The 17,430-nt window shown below is 31.0% G+C and overlaps 3 protein-coding genes across 4 annotated transcripts; 2 read left to right on the forward strand and 1 right to left on the reverse strand.

Moving 5' to 3' along the window:
- Nucleotides 1–7,742: 7,742 nt before the first annotated feature.
- On the forward strand, nucleotides 7,743–10,412 carry LOC145976161 (uncharacterized). Its single transcript, XM_083107134.1, has 5 exons — nucleotides 7,743–7,770; nucleotides 7,888–8,123; nucleotides 8,544–9,399; nucleotides 9,524–9,946; nucleotides 10,071–10,412. Exons 2-5 carry the CDS (start codon nucleotides 8,016–8,018, stop codon nucleotides 10,094–10,096), a joined length of 1,413 nt encoding a protein of 470 aa, XP_082963260.1. The 5' UTR covers nucleotides 7,743–7,770; nucleotides 7,888–8,015; the 3' UTR covers nucleotides 10,097–10,412.
- Nucleotides 10,413–10,603: 191 nt separating this feature from the next.
- LOC145976164 (putative ribosome-binding factor A, mitochondrial) lies at nucleotides 10,604–14,028 on the forward strand. The gene is made up of 3 exons (XM_083107137.1): nucleotides 10,604–10,891; nucleotides 11,030–11,621; nucleotides 11,694–14,028. The coding sequence occupies exons 1-3, from the start codon at nucleotides 10,758–10,760 to the stop codon at nucleotides 12,006–12,008; spliced, it is 1,041 nt and encodes a 346-aa protein (XP_082963263.1). The 5' UTR covers nucleotides 10,604–10,757; the 3' UTR covers nucleotides 12,009–14,028.
- Puml (pummelig) lies at nucleotides 12,022–15,962 on the reverse strand. Of its 2 annotated transcripts, XM_083107136.1 has the most exons (8): nucleotides 15,757–15,962; nucleotides 15,098–15,177; nucleotides 14,806–15,012; nucleotides 14,211–14,540; nucleotides 14,012–14,129; nucleotides 13,748–13,934; nucleotides 13,438–13,640; nucleotides 12,022–13,123 (listed from the first exon to the last, which is right to left on the reverse strand). In XM_083107136.1, the coding sequence occupies exons 1-8, from the start codon at nucleotides 15,786–15,788 to the stop codon at nucleotides 13,060–13,062; spliced, it is 1,221 nt and encodes a 406-aa protein (XP_082963262.1). In that variant the 5' UTR covers nucleotides 15,789–15,962; the 3' UTR covers nucleotides 12,022–13,059. The 2 variants fall into 2 exon arrangements, with proteins under 2 accessions (XP_082963262.1, XP_082963261.1); XM_083107135.1 differs by lacking the exon at nucleotides 15,757–15,962 and adding an exon at nucleotides 15,565–15,693 and having other exon boundaries at nucleotides 12,022–13,640.
- Between the last annotated feature and the right edge of the window lie 1,468 nt (nucleotides 15,963–17,430).

Raw genomic sequence — 17,430 nt, forward strand, 5'->3', positions numbered from 1 at the left:
TTGAATTTGGCCCGATATAAATGTCGAGCGAATACGTCCCTCGTGTGTTCTCTATCTCTTACAATATAATAAAGTGCATTTCTTGTATAATTATTCCGCGATGAGGCATGCCGTATCTCACAATCGTTCCATAATTATAATTAGTCGTATTTTCGAGAGTGAGTGCCACGAAAACATAACAAAGGACGAACAAGGGAGGAAAATGATATTGGGAAAGGCATATAGGACAGGCAACATACGGAGTAATGAAATTGCGTGATAAGTGATTTATAATTTTTTTATATATTATTCATATTATTTTTTAATTAAAAAAATTACTATCGTAAAATATTATTAAAAATATTATTACCCGATTAGTAAAATTATGATTACCTGATGGATATATCGTTACGTTTTGAACAGTTTCAACGAATCTAAAATAATAAATTATACTTTATCACGAAATATATTTGACTATATGTATTATTAAAGAAGTAATTTTATTCATATAGAACATGTAGTAATTTTATTCGTATCACTATCTATATGTTATTGAAAATTCATTGCCGAAATATGTATTTTACGTACTATAAGATATGTATACAGGATGTCTGATAACTTTTTGTAGTCCCGAAGTGTGAAGGTAGATTGGCTCAAATTAAGAAGGAAGGTGCTCTGTTTTGCAATATTAGTAATAAAAATTAATTAAAGAAAATCGGCCAATTTGGATGAGGCAACGAGAGTCGTCCGATTGTAACCTTATACTAGGCGCGCGACGGAGAGTGGGGAAGGAGTGGTGAGTTCTGGCAAATTGTTTAATAAATAATCAATTTTAATTAATAAATTAAAATACTTCTATAATTTAATATTACGCGATAGTGTATATTTTATAATATATAAAATATTTTGGCAACAAATTATCAGTAACACGGTGTTCGACTTTGGCAATATAAAATATAAACAGTAGCGCGCTATACGTTACCGCTTTGTTATCATTCGCACGATGACTCTCGAGTAATAAAGTAGTGGTGAGAAACGCTTCATATATTGTAATTTTTTTACTAAACACGATTACGATTAGTATCAAAACATAATTTGCTTTAAATATTAATAAAAATTAATTAATTAAAAATTAATTAACGACATGAAACTGTATCGCAACGATAAATCTTTATGGAATTGTAATGCTTCATTACCGCGATTAAAAATTGAAACAGGGTATACATAAAAGGGGATAAAAGAATTAATTATGTAATGATCTTTCGATCATTGATGCTAATTATAATATTTCTTTAACAATATTAGAATTAAATATATTTCGACCAATGCTTTAAATTTTCTCAATACTTTTTAATTAAACAATATACAATTTAATCGAGAATCGATTAAATTATAGGAATCCAAAATACTAAATAATCACTTCGATCGTTGCGATTTTTACGGACAATAATTATTATTTTAATATTTAGAGTCACAAATTTATTTCATCCGTGTTACTTTATCGTTCTACTTGACAATCTAAATATAATTTAGATTGTGAGAGAACACGAAGTAAGACAATCGAATTATAGATGCAAATAATTAACATAACGAAAAGCTCTATAATAAATTGTTGAATAAATAATCAATTTTAATCAGTAAATTAAAATACTTCCATAATTTAATATTCCGTTAGTGTATATTTTATAATGTATAAAATATTTCGGAATTATCGATAACACGGCGTTCGACTTTGGCAATATAAAATATAAACAGTAGCGCGCTATACGTTACCGCTTTGTTATCATTCACACGGTGACTCTCGAATAATAAAGTAGTGGTGAGAAACGCTTCGTATATTGTAATTTTTTACTAAACACAACTACGATTAATATCGAAACATAATTTGCTTTAAATATTAATAAAAATCAATTAATTAAAAATTAATTAACGACATAAAACTGTATCGCAACTATAAATCTTTATCGAATCGCAATCATTCATTACCGTGATTAAAAATTGAAACAAAATATACATAAAAAGGGATAAGAGACTTAATTATGTTATGAACTTTCAATCATTGATACTTATTATATTTCATTAACAATATTAGAATTAATTATATTTCGACCAATACCTTAAATTTTAACAATCCTTGTTAATTAAACAATGTACAATTTAATCGAGAATCGATTAAATGATAGGAATCCAAAATGTTAAATAATTGCTTCGATCGTTGCGATCTTTACGGACAATAATTATTATTTCAATACCTATAGAGTCACAAATATATTTCATCCGTGTTACTTTATCGTTCTACTTGAAAATCTAAAAATAATTTGAATTATGAGAGAATACAAAGTAAAACAATCGAATTATAGATGCAAATAAATAGCATAACGAAAGGCTCCATGATAAATTACTAAAAAATAATCAATTTAAATCAATAAATTAAAATACTTTTATAATTTAATATTCCGCGCACGAATATTTTATATTACAGAGAATATTTCGGCACGAGAGAATTATCAATAACATCGTGTTCGACCTTGATAAACAGTATCGCGCTATTGTTAATACGTTACACGGCTTTATTATCATTCGCACAGTACCTTGAGCAATAAAGTAGTGACGTTTCATATATTATCAAATTCTTCCTTTACATAGTCGACCCTGGCGATATAAACAGTACCGCGGTAATGTACTTGACTTACGATCATTCGCTCAGTGGCTCTTGAGCAGTGAAGTAGTGATGTGAGACGTTTCATATATTATCAAATTCTTTCTCTAAACACAATTGCAAGTGCAACGAGGAACTTTTCGTGAATAAGTGTAAGTGCAACGAGGATTAAAGTGCCACGAGAAAAGAGCGAAGGAAGCAAAAGAAAAAAGGAGGTTTTGGAAGTGGATGGATCAATAAGATATGATGTAAGTCATTAATATAAATTATTTATCACATTCATTATTTATTATATTGTTGCGTCCCCGCGTCCCGTCCCGCTGAATGTATTCGTTACCCGTTGAATTCTTTCGAAGAAGATCGTTTTCGCGCGCGTTGTCAAGATATTGTTATAAACAACGACTGTCAGAGAGTCTAAGCCCAGCTGTCAAATTGTGTGGACGCGCGTCTATTTGTGATCCGTTTTACGATTATTCTGAATTCTTGTATGTTACTCGCGATTTATTAAAATTCTTGTGCACCTTAAATCGCGTTATTATTTACGAGTGTACGAGCGTCAGCGTATGCTAAGTATTTTGCCGATTGTGTCGCGCGCGTTCGATATATATCGCGTTCGATATATACCGCGTTCGGCGGACGCAACAATATATACATTATTTATCAATAATATATATATTCAAAATATACATATTTCTCGTTTCGTTTTATTTCTTTGATTGTGATTTAATAGTGATTTTAAATTGTATAACATATATAATACATAAACTTATAAAAAATATTCCATTTTATTTTAAAATAATTAAAACATTTATAAAATTTTTTATTAATTAATATTTTCAGATACTTTTATGTTTTATAAAACATTTCAAATTAATATATTTATTTAAATATTTCATATATAAAAAAATAGAAATTTTTTTATTTATCATATTTTTAAAAGTTTATATCTAAGAAATATAAATTATTTTGTAATTACGCAATTTATAATATTAAGATATATCTATTTAAAAGTAAAAATGTAAAAATTAATTGCGCGCAATAATTAGGTTTAAAATCATTTATTTTGAACATTGCTTTGTATAATAGATGTTCTCTTATCCTTTATATTTTTATTTATCATTCATATTTGCGAATTTAAATTTATGTACTATATTACAAAATAAATTTCAAATTATGTATTATATTATATATAAAATTATATATAATATAACCCTCCCATGGGGTACACCTTGTCGCGGTGGGAGGGCTTAGTACTTGGATGGTGCCTTGAAGTTTATCTTAAATTTTTCTATTTATGATAAATCTTAAGGTGCCTGAATGGGAAGCTAAGTACCCTTTCGCGTCGTCGATACCGTCAACGTGCCGCGGACGGCAAGCGCTCCGTTACCGCGTTTTCGCGGTGTAGTATTCTCGCGTCGTCGCGTTTTCGCGCTTCCGCGTTGGACTTTTCGTATAAAAATCCCAATTTCCTTATTGTCACGAGTCTCTACTTCCGATGCCAACTAACTGGGATGTTTCGAGTTTGCACACGTTGCTATGCAACGTACACTCTTGCTTCGTGCTTCGTCAAGTAATTCGGCCCGAATTAGTTAGAACTCGATCGATTGCTCGGAATGGTCGTCAATGGGTCCCTTCTCTTTGCTCGTCTACAGCCACACGCACTGCGTGTGTTAACCCTGTCGAGGAGTCGAGTGGATTCCCCTAGGCACGATTTTCGCTCGGTAAAAGGGGTTGCCTCCCCATTTTCTAAATTGCTGAATGTTAGCATTTAAAAAATGTGGGTATCCTCTTCTTTTGCCGTCTACCAGCCTGGTGTAGCCATGTCCTGCAATAGCGGGAAACTTCGTGTTCCGGGCGAAGCACCTGAAATCGTGCTTAGCGGGTCCAGGTTCGATACGAGATAGGATAATTATGCGCGAAAAAGAGCTGGTGAACTTCATTTTCCTCTATTCCTCAATCGTTTCGTCTTCTTTCCGGTTCGGGCCTAATCTTTGCTCGTTGTATCGTTGCATTCCCGACCTGTTGGCTCGAAGTTGATTCTCATAAATGAAATGGGATTTTCGCTCGTACCGAAACCGGGAGTGTCGGTGAAAGTATATATATATTAAATATATACATCGCGCGACCAAATTTTAATCGTACCGAAATAGTGCGGGGGTGCCGTTCAGTATCGCGCGTAAAATAACGAAAATAGCGATATAAAAATATCGCTCGTGAGTGCGGGAGTGTCGTTAAAAGTATCGCGCGTCAACAACATGAGAGGAGGAGGAGGCCTGGGAGAGGCATCTTGCATCGGCGGAGCAACCTGATGGTGAGTATCTATTATTTGTATATCAATTGTTATAAATCGTTATAAATGAACAATAATTCGATCTTATTATTTAAATGAATTAAAAAGAAAATTAGAGAGAAAGATTTTTATAAAAATTATATAAAACTTTCTATTTAAAAAACAGTTTCAAAAATTTATAAAATTTTTGCACACGTGTTTATCTCTGCTTATTATTTTACACATCGGATATAAAATTCCGCACGATACAAATTTTTTGAAATATTGATTTTATTTTGAGCATTGTTGTAAATGAATTTTATATTTGTATATTACAGACAACGTAGCTTCGATAACTCCGCTGTTGCGCATCAGTGCCGGTGAGTGAAAAAAACTTTTATTTAATTTTAAGGTAACGGTTTCGTAGAGATTGTAGATGTAGATGTAGATGTAGATGTAGATGTAGATTGTAGATAAATCCGTTGCCTTAAAATGGATGAGCTAGAATAAATTAAGTTAAATAAATTTTAATAAGTTCTTTTTCGAAATGCTTTGCATCTATTGCGAAAATATATTGAAGTATTAATTAAAAAAAAGAAGATCAAGTAAAGATTTTGTCTAATTTATTAAATAAAGAACACGTATTAATAATTTTATCAATTTTATCAATTTCTGATACTACTTTATTTTTATAACGCGCATTTATCTTATTCTAATTTCTTAGCTCATCCATCGTAGAATTTATTTATAGATATTAGTTTTAAACTTTACTTTAACTTAATATAAAGCCAAATGATTAATTCATTAAATAACTTGTAACATGATAATAAATGACTTACTATATGACCGTGTTAGCAGTCTAATATAATATATAGAAATTTGTAGCAATTTGGCTTTATTTTAAAGTTAAAATAAAAAGCTATATTCAAATATTTAACGAACGATCGTAAAATCGAACGATCGTTACGGTGAGCGTGAAATATTTACGCTCATTTGTCGATAATTAACCGGCAAAAGAAGGAGTGTTTATCTCCTCTTTCGATCTCTGATTAGAGATCAAGCGAGAAAGTGGCCAGGATCAACGAAAGGTAGGGTCAACTGGCCTGAAGAAAAGCTCGCACGCGATTAGGGCATTGATTAAAATATATATGATTAGAGATAGGCTCCCCAAATCTCGAATAATTTTAATCAGGAAGTAGGGTTGTTAGGGCTCATAGGATTGTTAAGATCATAGGGTTGTTAGGACTCATAGGGTTGTTAAGATCATTATTTCTTTCAATTCTTTTAATATTCCAATAATCCTAGAAATGATTGAAAATGATTAGAAACTAAAAGACAATTTGCAATTGCATACAACCTATTTATTAATAATAATAAATTATATTAAACCTATTTATTAATAATAATACTACTACTTTGTAATTATATTAAATTTTATAATTTAGTACAAAGTATTAAACTTAAAAATATTACGCTGTTATGAAAATTATAATAAAAATATATAAATACTGTTGACTACATTAGAATGGAATATATGAATTCTTTATATTTTATATAAAAGAAGACATTTTTAAAATATTTTGCAACATCCATATTTTTCAAATCTTAATTACAAATCCTTCAGAAGAATCAGTGATTAATTTAACAACAAATTCTATACATGTATTATTAATTAAATTTTTAAATAATTTAAAACAATGTTGAATATCAAAGATCAATTTACTGCTAATTAAGAAGATATTTATAGAAATATATGGTTAAAAATATTTTTACCCTACAGCAGGCATTTTGTTTTTTGTAAATAAAAATATAAATATGACAATGAATATATAGAAAAATATTTATTTCATCTTTGAACGCGTTACATTCATTGAAATAAAAAACGTCCAACTTCTTATTTATATCGTGTGATGAGACATAGAATAAATACGATTCAATGAATTAAATATATTATATTTAAATTTTTCAATGCTAATAATATCTTTCGAAAAGAGACGGTATCTCTATATATACATAGAATATATGTATATATCTAATTCCAACATATATATATATATATATATATATATATATATATATATATATATATATATAGAGAGAGAGAGAGAGAGAGAGAGAGAGAGAGGGAGAGAGAGAGAGAGAGAGAACCACACAAAACTTATTTATAAGATAATTTTAAAATTTATTTAATATACATAAGCGTCTTGCGGCACTCTTATTCGTATCAATATTTCGTACACATAGCATGGAACAAAACCAAAAATTGTGCACGTTATATGTTACCCTCTGAGAACATTCATAGACTTTGGCTTTCTAGTTCATGTCCACGTTTTCAATGTCCATAGAGGGAGTATCGCTTTCAGGGATCACCTAAAAACAGGCCATGACATGTCTCAGTCTTCTCTCTGATAAAGCTATAAGGCTGAGTTTCCACTGAGCTCGTCACGCGTCGCGTCAACCAGCGTGAGCCAATCAAAACATCCCATTGTAATAACATGTTTTCCGTGTTATTACAATGGGATGTTTTGATTGGCTCGCGCTGGATGACGCGACGCGTGACGCGCTCAGTGGAAACTCAGCCATAAAGAACAAATTTTATAAAACTCATAAATATATCTCATTGAGAGAACATTGAGATTAAAGATTAAAATTTGATCAATCAAGATAAAGAAATTTTAGTTCCTTTTATTTTGATTACTCAAATTTTAATGCGTAATCTAATTTTAGCAATCGAGAAGATGCTAGGAATGCTTCGAAGCATTCGATTAACCAATAAGGACAAAAAGAATAAAATTTCTTTATTCTGATTGGTTGATGCAATACTTTATCTTTAGCGTTTTCTCAATCGCAGAAAAAAACACAGGTAAAAGCAATATTGCATAATTAATTATCGAATAGAAAATGTCTGATGTCCCAAAAATTTTTCTATCCGATAGCCAATCATGTAACATTGTACTTATGTGTATCTTTTGTTGAAAAGCACCCCTACATTTATCATGCGAATGTCGCGGCAAAGCGAAGAAGTAGAGAAGCCATGGGTTGTTTATTATATCCAATGTATTTTCTTATTGTTTTGACGTAATTATCTGTGAAATATTGTTTTGAATAATGGAGCAGTCCATTAAAAGAAAATCTGATGAACCAGAACCAAAAGTTCTCGAACCAGTTCTAATACGAACCGATAACAAAGATCGTATACGTATTGACAAAAATCTGGTAAAAAGCAATGTTATAATTTAGCGTACTTTAGATAGATAAATTAATACAGAAAGGATTTTTCAGTTAATCTTAGATAAATATTAAACAATTTTAATTTTTAATAGAGAGTAACAAAATATATTTAACAGAAATTTATGCATTTTTTCTATAATTATATGCATGAAAAGATATTTACGATTTATTTATTTCATTTTTTGTATAATATCTATATTTAAATATACAAAAAAATACTATTATAATGCATAAACAAAAAGTAATCTTATCAATATTTACTGATATGGTGAAATCTTAGCAAATTCAATTTACAAAACATTCAACAAATTAATAGTTTATAACAGTTTACTGTATTTTTTATTGTGTATATTTATCAGAAAATCATCAATTTTGAAAATATAATTTTTTTTGGGGCATATACAGTTTAAAATTGGCCGTGCAAGGGACAATGACGAGATTATATTGGATGTTACAATATCTAGAAGACATTGTATCTTTATATGTGATGATAGAGATGAATGGATGATTAAAGATTTAAGTTCATCCGCAACATTTGTCAATAATATTGCTATCCCTCCTGGAGTAATACAAAATATTTATCCAGGTGATGTTATACAATTTAGTCCAAATGAAACATTCAAGTATATGTTTACTCTTGCCGAAAAAGATCATTGTGTTAAGAGGCCATGTATAGATGAAAAAATACTTGATACTGTTCTAATCAAGCAGAAAACATTTGCTGAAAGTCAAGAATGTCAAAGAAAAGAACTTAAAGATAAGCTTGAAATAAAACAAAAGGAGCAAATTGAGTTAAAACAACAGCTTGAAGATCTGTTATCGCAACAAACTGTTATTCAAGATGATAAAGAGAATTTATTACGACAAATTGAAGTACTAGAAAGTAAAATAAAGACAGGTAATGCTCAAGAACAACATTTGCAAAACATGTATTCCCAGTTATTAGAAAAATTGGAGAGCGAAAGGCAACAATTTGAGACCAGAATAAATGAGGAGAAGCAAAAATGGCAAGAAGCACTAGATATGAGTAAGCAAGAGAAAGAAATGTTAGAAATAAAAATGAGAGAACAAATGGAAAAGTGGAGACAAGAACAACAAACAGAATGGAGAAATATGATGGAAAACAAGGTAAAAGAAGAAAAAAATATTCAAGCTCAATTATTGAATGAGAAAAATATATTAGAAGAGAGGTTGAAAGAAACGGAAAAAGCTTTAAAAGAACAAGAAGCAAAGGCGGAAACTTCACAAGCAATGTTAAATGGTATGTTTTAATAAATTGGATTTAAAAAAAATTATTTCCCACCTATTTTTCAATTATATATTTGACAACTTTTAAAACTATTTTTTACTATAAATTATTGAATCTTATTAATCTTTTTTTCCAGCAAACATAATAACTAGTGAAGCAAGTACAGCAGATAACTGTATATTTGTAGAAGTAGTTAATGATTCTTCAGAATTCCATATATTAGACACAATAGATTTAACTGGATTAAGTCAAAATATTATAGAAACTAATACTAAGGAAAATATTCTTGGAAAAGTGAGCGACATTATGGATGAACAATTGACGTGTAGCATATGTTCAGAATTATTTGTGAGAGCAACAACATTAAATTGCACACATACATTTTGTCACCATTGCATATGTATGTGGAATAAGAAACGAAGAGATTGTCCTGTTTGTAGGAAATCGATAATATCAATGAATAGGTCATTAGTTTTAGATAATTTTATTGAGAGCATGATCGAAAATTTGCCTACAGAACTTAAAGAAAGAAGAAGAGAGATTATAGAAGAAAGGAAAGGTAAAAAAAAAGGTCATCGTGACTGTTTTAAATATTTTACATTAATGTAGTGAGATGTATATAATTGATTTTATGTATAATTTTTCTATATATTTTCTTTTCTAATTCTTTTGTAATATTTTAGCATTAGAAAAGAAGAAACGTTATTGAAACACAAATCACACGAGGACAAAGCACACAAGGAGATTATATAGTTACAGTATTTTATTATATAAATTTTACATCGTTAAAAAAAATCATATTTAATTTGTCATAGTTAATTAATGATCTAATATAATAAATACATGTATTATAGTTTACTCTTGATTAACATGTATGTGCTTAGAAAAGTATTCAGGTTTTATTTTTATAAAAAAACGAAATTTTTTTTTAAATATATTCTATCAATTTATTAATTTTTATATCTTCATTACATAATAGACGTAAAAATAAGTGTATTTATGATTAAAAAATTTTGTAAAATTTGTTAGTTATATATTCTTCAAATATGTACAAAAATCCTTGTCTTTCTTCCTCATATTGATTCTCTTTTTTTCATCTTTTTTTTCTGCTTCTCTAAATTTTGAAATTTTTAACGAATTATGTATTGTCCACGGTTTTCGAATTCTTTATCCTTGTTTACGGCAAGTCTTTCTTTCTCTATCTTATTACTTAACCTAGTTTAATTCTATATTTGTTTTCAAATCGTGTTCTATAAAGTTTGGCTAGAGAGTGAACAGATTATTCTGTCATCGCAATATAATTGATATTAATTAAATTATTAATATCAATTTTTATTTTATTATTCGTATATTATTGATTAACAATCAACATGCGAGACGCACGTTCTTTTATTACATGCTTTCAAATATGCAGATGCCTAAGCTCGTCAAGTGCGTACTTGAATTTATACAGAGAGAGTAAATTTATAAAAAAAATGCTGCAGGGAACTCATAAGTCGAAAAGGTGAGAGATCTCTCGATAAATCAAGTGTACATTTAAGCTACAGATTTATATTGTGAAACTTTTCTGCATGTAAATTTTTGTGTTTTTATATTATATTATTTTCATATTGTATGTTTATATTTTTATATTATTTTACAGAAAGTGGCACGACCCAACGATAGATTTACATAATACTTTAGGTATCGAACAGAGCAATAAAACAGCCTCTGTGCAAACAATGCGCAGAATGGTGGTCCGAGATAAACTTTTCATGAAGCACATAACAGACTTGATGTCAATGGGTGAAGTGTCTGATATCATAAATGGAGGCATAGAGATTACTTGTGTGAAAATAACTTCGGATTATAAGTGTGTTAATGTATACTGGATAAATAATACTAATGATGTCTCCTCGCTCATTAGCAAGGAAGCGTTGCAAAAGTGTGCTAAAATTGTTCGGCATGAACTATCACAGCTTCGTATTATAGGTATAGTACCTCCTATTCAGTTTGTCGAAGACAAGCGGTTTGCAACGGAGAAGGAAGTAGAAAGAAGATTAGCAACAATAAATTTTAAGGATGAGAAATCTGAAGAAATTCAATTGGATGCCTCACATACTGATATAGCTGATCAAACTTTGTATATGAAATCAGATACAAATCAGGATTCTAAGATGGATGAATCTTATATAGAATTGCCAATAATGAGACATGATGTATTAGGATTGGATCATTACAAAATTATGTCTAGGGTAATCTATCTTAACTTTAATTTTGTAATAAAAGATAAATTTATAAATGAAAGATATTTTGAATTGTTACAGATTATTTCTTCTGTATCCAAATCAAAAGAGGCTGCACAAAGGCGGGTGTTAAACATAAATACTAATGTTGATAAAAGTTCTTGTAACTTAGTTTCAAAAGAACACGACTTCTTAACACAGAAAGAGCAAAATAAGATCCTCTCTGATTTTCTAGCCGCAAAACGGAAAGAAGAAAGACGCTTACATCGGGCGAGAAAATTGCTTAAACATGAAATGTTAAGTAATTTTGAGGAAGAAATAAAGTCTGATTATAATGAACCTGAAGATGATTATAACAATGAGAATAGCGACGAGTTTGACAGTCAAGTGCAATGATTTCAAGCTGATATATTTCTCAACAATCTTTATTATTCGATATAAAATATAATACTAATATTCGACTTTCTTCACGTTTGTGTACACAATAAATAATTTATTAATAATAAATTGTACAATAATTAATAAATTGTCCACATAAATAAATTGTATACATAATTTTGTTATAGGTCCAAGATAATATAATTAATAACAACAAAAGGACTAATCATTATTTTCTAAAGATTAGATTGTTTTAACAAAATGAGACATAATAAATATAGACTACAGGACAATCGATTAAATGTTAAATCATGATTAGAGAAGGAAGAATTTTGGGGAGTTTAGCCTTCTCCCTCAAATATAAGATTATGATCAACACAGAAACGATTTCACTCTAATCTAAAAAGTGATAAATAGACTCTCGAAATATTACTGTTTTCTAATTTTGATGCATGCATACATGTTTAATATTTAAGATATGTATGCACAGTCTATGCTTACTATGTCTACAAAACTGTACCACTGTACATAATGTACAATTTTTTATCACATAGTTATGTTATATACAAATTCTTTGATCGCTTTGATTTATATAAGTTTCTTATGTAGCGTTTATATGATAAGATTTTAATCAATCGTATTTAAAAAAATCGATGATTATAAAGAATATAAATCTTATGGCAAGAACTCTTTTATAAACTCCGCATATTCGCAGTAATACATTGTCATAATCAAAGTGCTGTTTTTCCCACTCCAAGTGCATGCTAGCGGTCGAGTGCCGCGAAAAGCAGTACCACTTACGCCGCGACGATCTAACGTAGCAAAGGGGCCACCGTGATGCAGAATACGATATGGCGGAGCCAATCAGCGAAAAGTACCTACTTGTGCCACACTCTCCCTTGACCCTCTCTAGAATACAAATAAATAGATATGCATATATATATATATATATATATATATATATATATATATATATATATGTGTGTATTTGTATTCTACGTCAAGGTGCCCTCTTTGCTACGTTAGACCGGCGCGAACAGACAGTACTGCTTTTCGCGGCGTTCGGCCGCTAGCATGCACTTGGAATGGGGAAAACGGCACCGAGATCCGGACTCTGGTCATAATTTCCGAAACTAAAAGCAGAATATGTAAATAATTATGCAATATCTACAATCAATTATCACATAAAGCCGATGTCTATTACATTACATTTTTACATTATCATATTTGTATATTTTATAAGGCTTTGTCGTAGGACATAAACGAAAAATTAGAAACTTATTTGTATATTTAACATATCACGTATGCGATATTCTCCATTACAATATATGTAATTACTATATATAGTTCTTGTACTAGTAGCAATAGTACTGGAAACATTCTGTTTTGTAAAAATATTTCACGCTATAATTGTAATTAAAGCTTAGTTGATTTTGATGTGTCTAACTTTTGTTCTTCGGATTTTCGTGTTTCAACTGCTTCATTAGATAAATCATTTATTTCTTCATCATTAGTGAATTTAGCATATGAGTGTAAATGTGATGATGTTAAACGAGGTATCGAGTCACTTAAAGCGCATGCTTCCAGTACGTATTTATTGAAGATTTCACTTTTGTCTGCATAAACGTGATGGCCAGCTCCAGTAATAACCTGTAAAATATAATTTATATTTTTGTACAAACAACTGCAAATCAATCTGTTTCAGCATCATTGTAATTTAATTTAATTTTAATTGTAATTTAATGTAATTTTCGCACCTGGACGTTAACGTACGATGAAGGTCGATACTGCATTATCATTTCACCAGCTGAATTATCAACCCATGATTTACTACCATAAAGTAATGTTATAGGTATATCATCGCTCAACTTGTGCATTCTTTTGACCATAGGATTTTTCGCCCATCCGAAACTAAACATCAATGCATGAAATGCACTTTCACCTCTGTTAAAACAAATATAATGTGAAAATATAGCACAGCAATACTTTTTTAAATATATTAAGACATTTTTTAAACTTACGATGGTGTCTGCACATTGCATTGATGTATATATTGTGAAATTATAGCAATATCATCCTTTAATAAAGGAGAAAATTTCTTCACTATGTCAGGTCTTGTCTTTTCAATAAGCCACTGTCCTATAGTAAGCATTTTAATTTAAAATTCATTTTAATGCAAACAGAATACTGAATATATATATTCATAGCAGCATTACTAACCAAATGGTCCAGCGACTCTAACTGCCCATAGAGGATTCAAAGGCTGCACTGCAAATGCAATAACTTTAACCCAAAATGGTAAGTTTGCCTTTGCAGCAGCATCGGCTGGCTTTTCAGGAAAACCCCATGGATCAGCTAGTATGAGGTGTTTTACTCTTTCAGGATATTGCATAGCATAAGATGCCGCAAGAAAACCACCCATTGAATGACCTAATAATACAAAATTTTCTAGTTGCATTTCCCTTCTCCATTCTTCTACGGAACGTATTAATTGTTCTTCAGCTTTTTGCGCTTCATTACTAAAAACAGGTCTGCTACTCCTACCAAATCCTAAAGATAAAAAATTTCAAATAATCATATATTGCACAAGTCTATCAATACATTTATATTATATGTAGTTGCAAAGTCCAGTCAATTAATCATATTTAGATATGGATGAATCATGTATTTGTCAAGTGGACAATGACAAAAGCAGGAAAAACTTTAAATCTGTCAGATTATGTTACATTATTATTAAATGCATATTAAATGTGGAATTTCAGATAAAGTTAAAAGCAATGAAAGTTTTGATATTTTAAGTATCCATCTCTCTCACCTAATATATCAATGGCATACACTGGTCTCTGAGATGCAAGCGCATCCAAATTTAAACACCATAACGCCACTCCAGCTCCTAAACCATGTAATAAAACAATCGGTGTCTTTGGTGATTCTTCATTTAACGAAATAGTCCATATTTTATCTGCTGGTCCTACTACTGGTCCAATATCCACAAACCATCCTCTATATGCTGTTTTTAAACCTTGTAATATTGAAAGAAAAAAATAACACATAAGTTTTAAATAATTTGAATAAAATTGTTGAAACTTTTTATTATATTTACTTACATGATAGAATCTTTTTCTCCACAGTACGTAACATGGTTGAAGATGATCCGGACCAACTAAACCATCCCCAAATCCAGCTACTGTTTTCGAAAAAATAAAATATTTATTTTTACACGCAATTGGAAAAAATATATTCTTCGTCTTACAAAATGTATTTCAATTTATATATAAAGAAAATAGCAGATAAATTAGCAAATTGAAATTTGTGTCAAGTCATGCTGTTGTATTAACACAGGTATACACTGTATAGACGTGTATTAATAGCCGTGATATCATAGACTCCCAATCACTACATTATTATCTACATCCGTCTCTATTAACTACACACGTAGCATCGCCACGAAGATGAATCAGAAGAGATCTAATGATGAAATAGCCCCACAACCTTAACGCGAGTTGAACCTTAAAATTGTAACGATTGTTCGTCTATTTCGCATATTTTATTAGACTGCTAGAAAATATTCTACCGTCTCTAACACGACAATCCGTCATCGTCCCGCGTGGAAGAAAAAAATCGTCGCAAATCTCTGTTGCACACATCCACTTTTTGTGCCAAATGACGTAACGATGACTGCGCGGCAATCGCGTAATTTTAAAACCCGCGACACTCCCGATTCGCATAAAAAATCGCGAAAATTTCTGAAAAAAAAAATTCTCACCTTTTCGCTTGGACGACCTCATGATCTGCCATGGACGCGACGATACGGGATGTCTTCTCGCGGCTGTCTCGCCACGATCGGGCTCTTTGTTGTTGACAACGCAGAAAAACACACGCGTATCCCGTAACACGCGCGATACACTATTATCTAGATCTAGCGGAAAGGAAACGCGCGCTCGGTTGAGCACGCTTGGTGACGCGTGGAGGGGAGAACGTCAGAAGGGGGGAGAGAATCAGCTGATATCACGAAGCGCACAATTTCTAGAGTGTGTTTACGACGAGGGGTGAACGATAGATACGTATCTATGGAATCTTCTGCGTATCTTCCTCTCGTAGATCTCGCCTTTCGAGGTCGCTCGTTGGTTTTTGAACCCACGAATTTTATTTTCGGTCTAATTTTACATTGAAATCTGACGTTTTTTTCTTTTTTCAGAAAAAATATCAATATTTATTGTATAGACTGTAGATAGGATCAGATAGGACCGATATGGTTTCGTCATTTAAAAAGTCAGATAAAAAGATAAAATCTACGCTTTTGCTCTTTCTGTTTTAGAATCGAAAATTGAACTTGGTTCGTGTTGTACGTATTTTCTCACCGTTTTATTACAGGTGGAGCTGTGTTCTAAAAAAAGGATAACGAATCGATAATTTATAATAGACTTGTTTCCGCTACCCTAACAACACACATGTCCAAAAGATGTCCAGAGGTCATCGAGAGGACATCCAGAGGACATAAAATATCCTTTGGCTGTCCTCTAGATATTCTATGGATGTCTTTTGGACATGTGTTGTTAGGGTAACTGCATCTGCGGAAGATTGAATGAAATATAATCGGAATTTGCGAAGAAGAAAAAAAAATGCAAAAATGTAAAGAAAAAAGATATAAGTAAAAAAAAGGAAAACAGAGCCTAACATTTATCGACGTGAATGTTGGCCCAAGGTACCGACAAATTCTGTCATCCGGGAAGACTCGAATCAGACCGGATGCAACGCGAATTTCGAATCTGGAGCGTCAGCTGATTATGACATAATTCGCGCGTAATCGGCTTGCGAACTGTAACGTGATGTGACAAACCCGCATGTGAGATTCGCATTGCTCGTGTTTCCTGTTTTGACTAGATTCTTTCGACGATTCAAATGACGTCTTTTAAATTTTTTATTTGTCCATATTGATGTAGCGTACATTGTCCATATTGATTAATAACAACCCAGCAAACACCAAGTAACATTTATATAATTGTTAGTTGTAATTTCTCATTCAATATAACTGTTACATAACATGTTACATAACAGTTATATAACTGTTATTTGGCGTTTGTTGGGAATACTATGAATTTACACGCGAATAATATTCCTCGTTTGAAAGATTCCTCGTTGGAGATTCTCGATTATACCTGCGCGACATCAGAAGAAAAGCTTCAGTTTACAAGGATCGTAGTTTTGCAATGCATATCGAGATGCACGATAAAAATGCTGATAATACGTCAACTTTCTTTTTATGACGCGTTCATATCGCACCGATAATCACAACGTGTTATTGTTAAGCTCGAAATTTATGAGCGATGACGCATAAATGATTGCGTGTAGGACAAAACAACCGTCTTCGTTATATACAAAATAGACATCATCACGTGTTGATGTTATCGTATTTATTAATTGCGTGTTCATTACTTGC

The sequence above is a fragment of the Camponotus vicinus genome, unplaced genomic scaffold, assembly GCF_025532165.1.
Source record: "Camponotus vicinus isolate PSW18456_S1 unplaced genomic scaffold, iyCamVici1.0 SCAF_8, whole genome shotgun sequence".
Lineage (NCBI taxonomy): Eukaryota > Metazoa > Arthropoda > Insecta > Hymenoptera > Formicidae > Camponotus > Camponotus vicinus.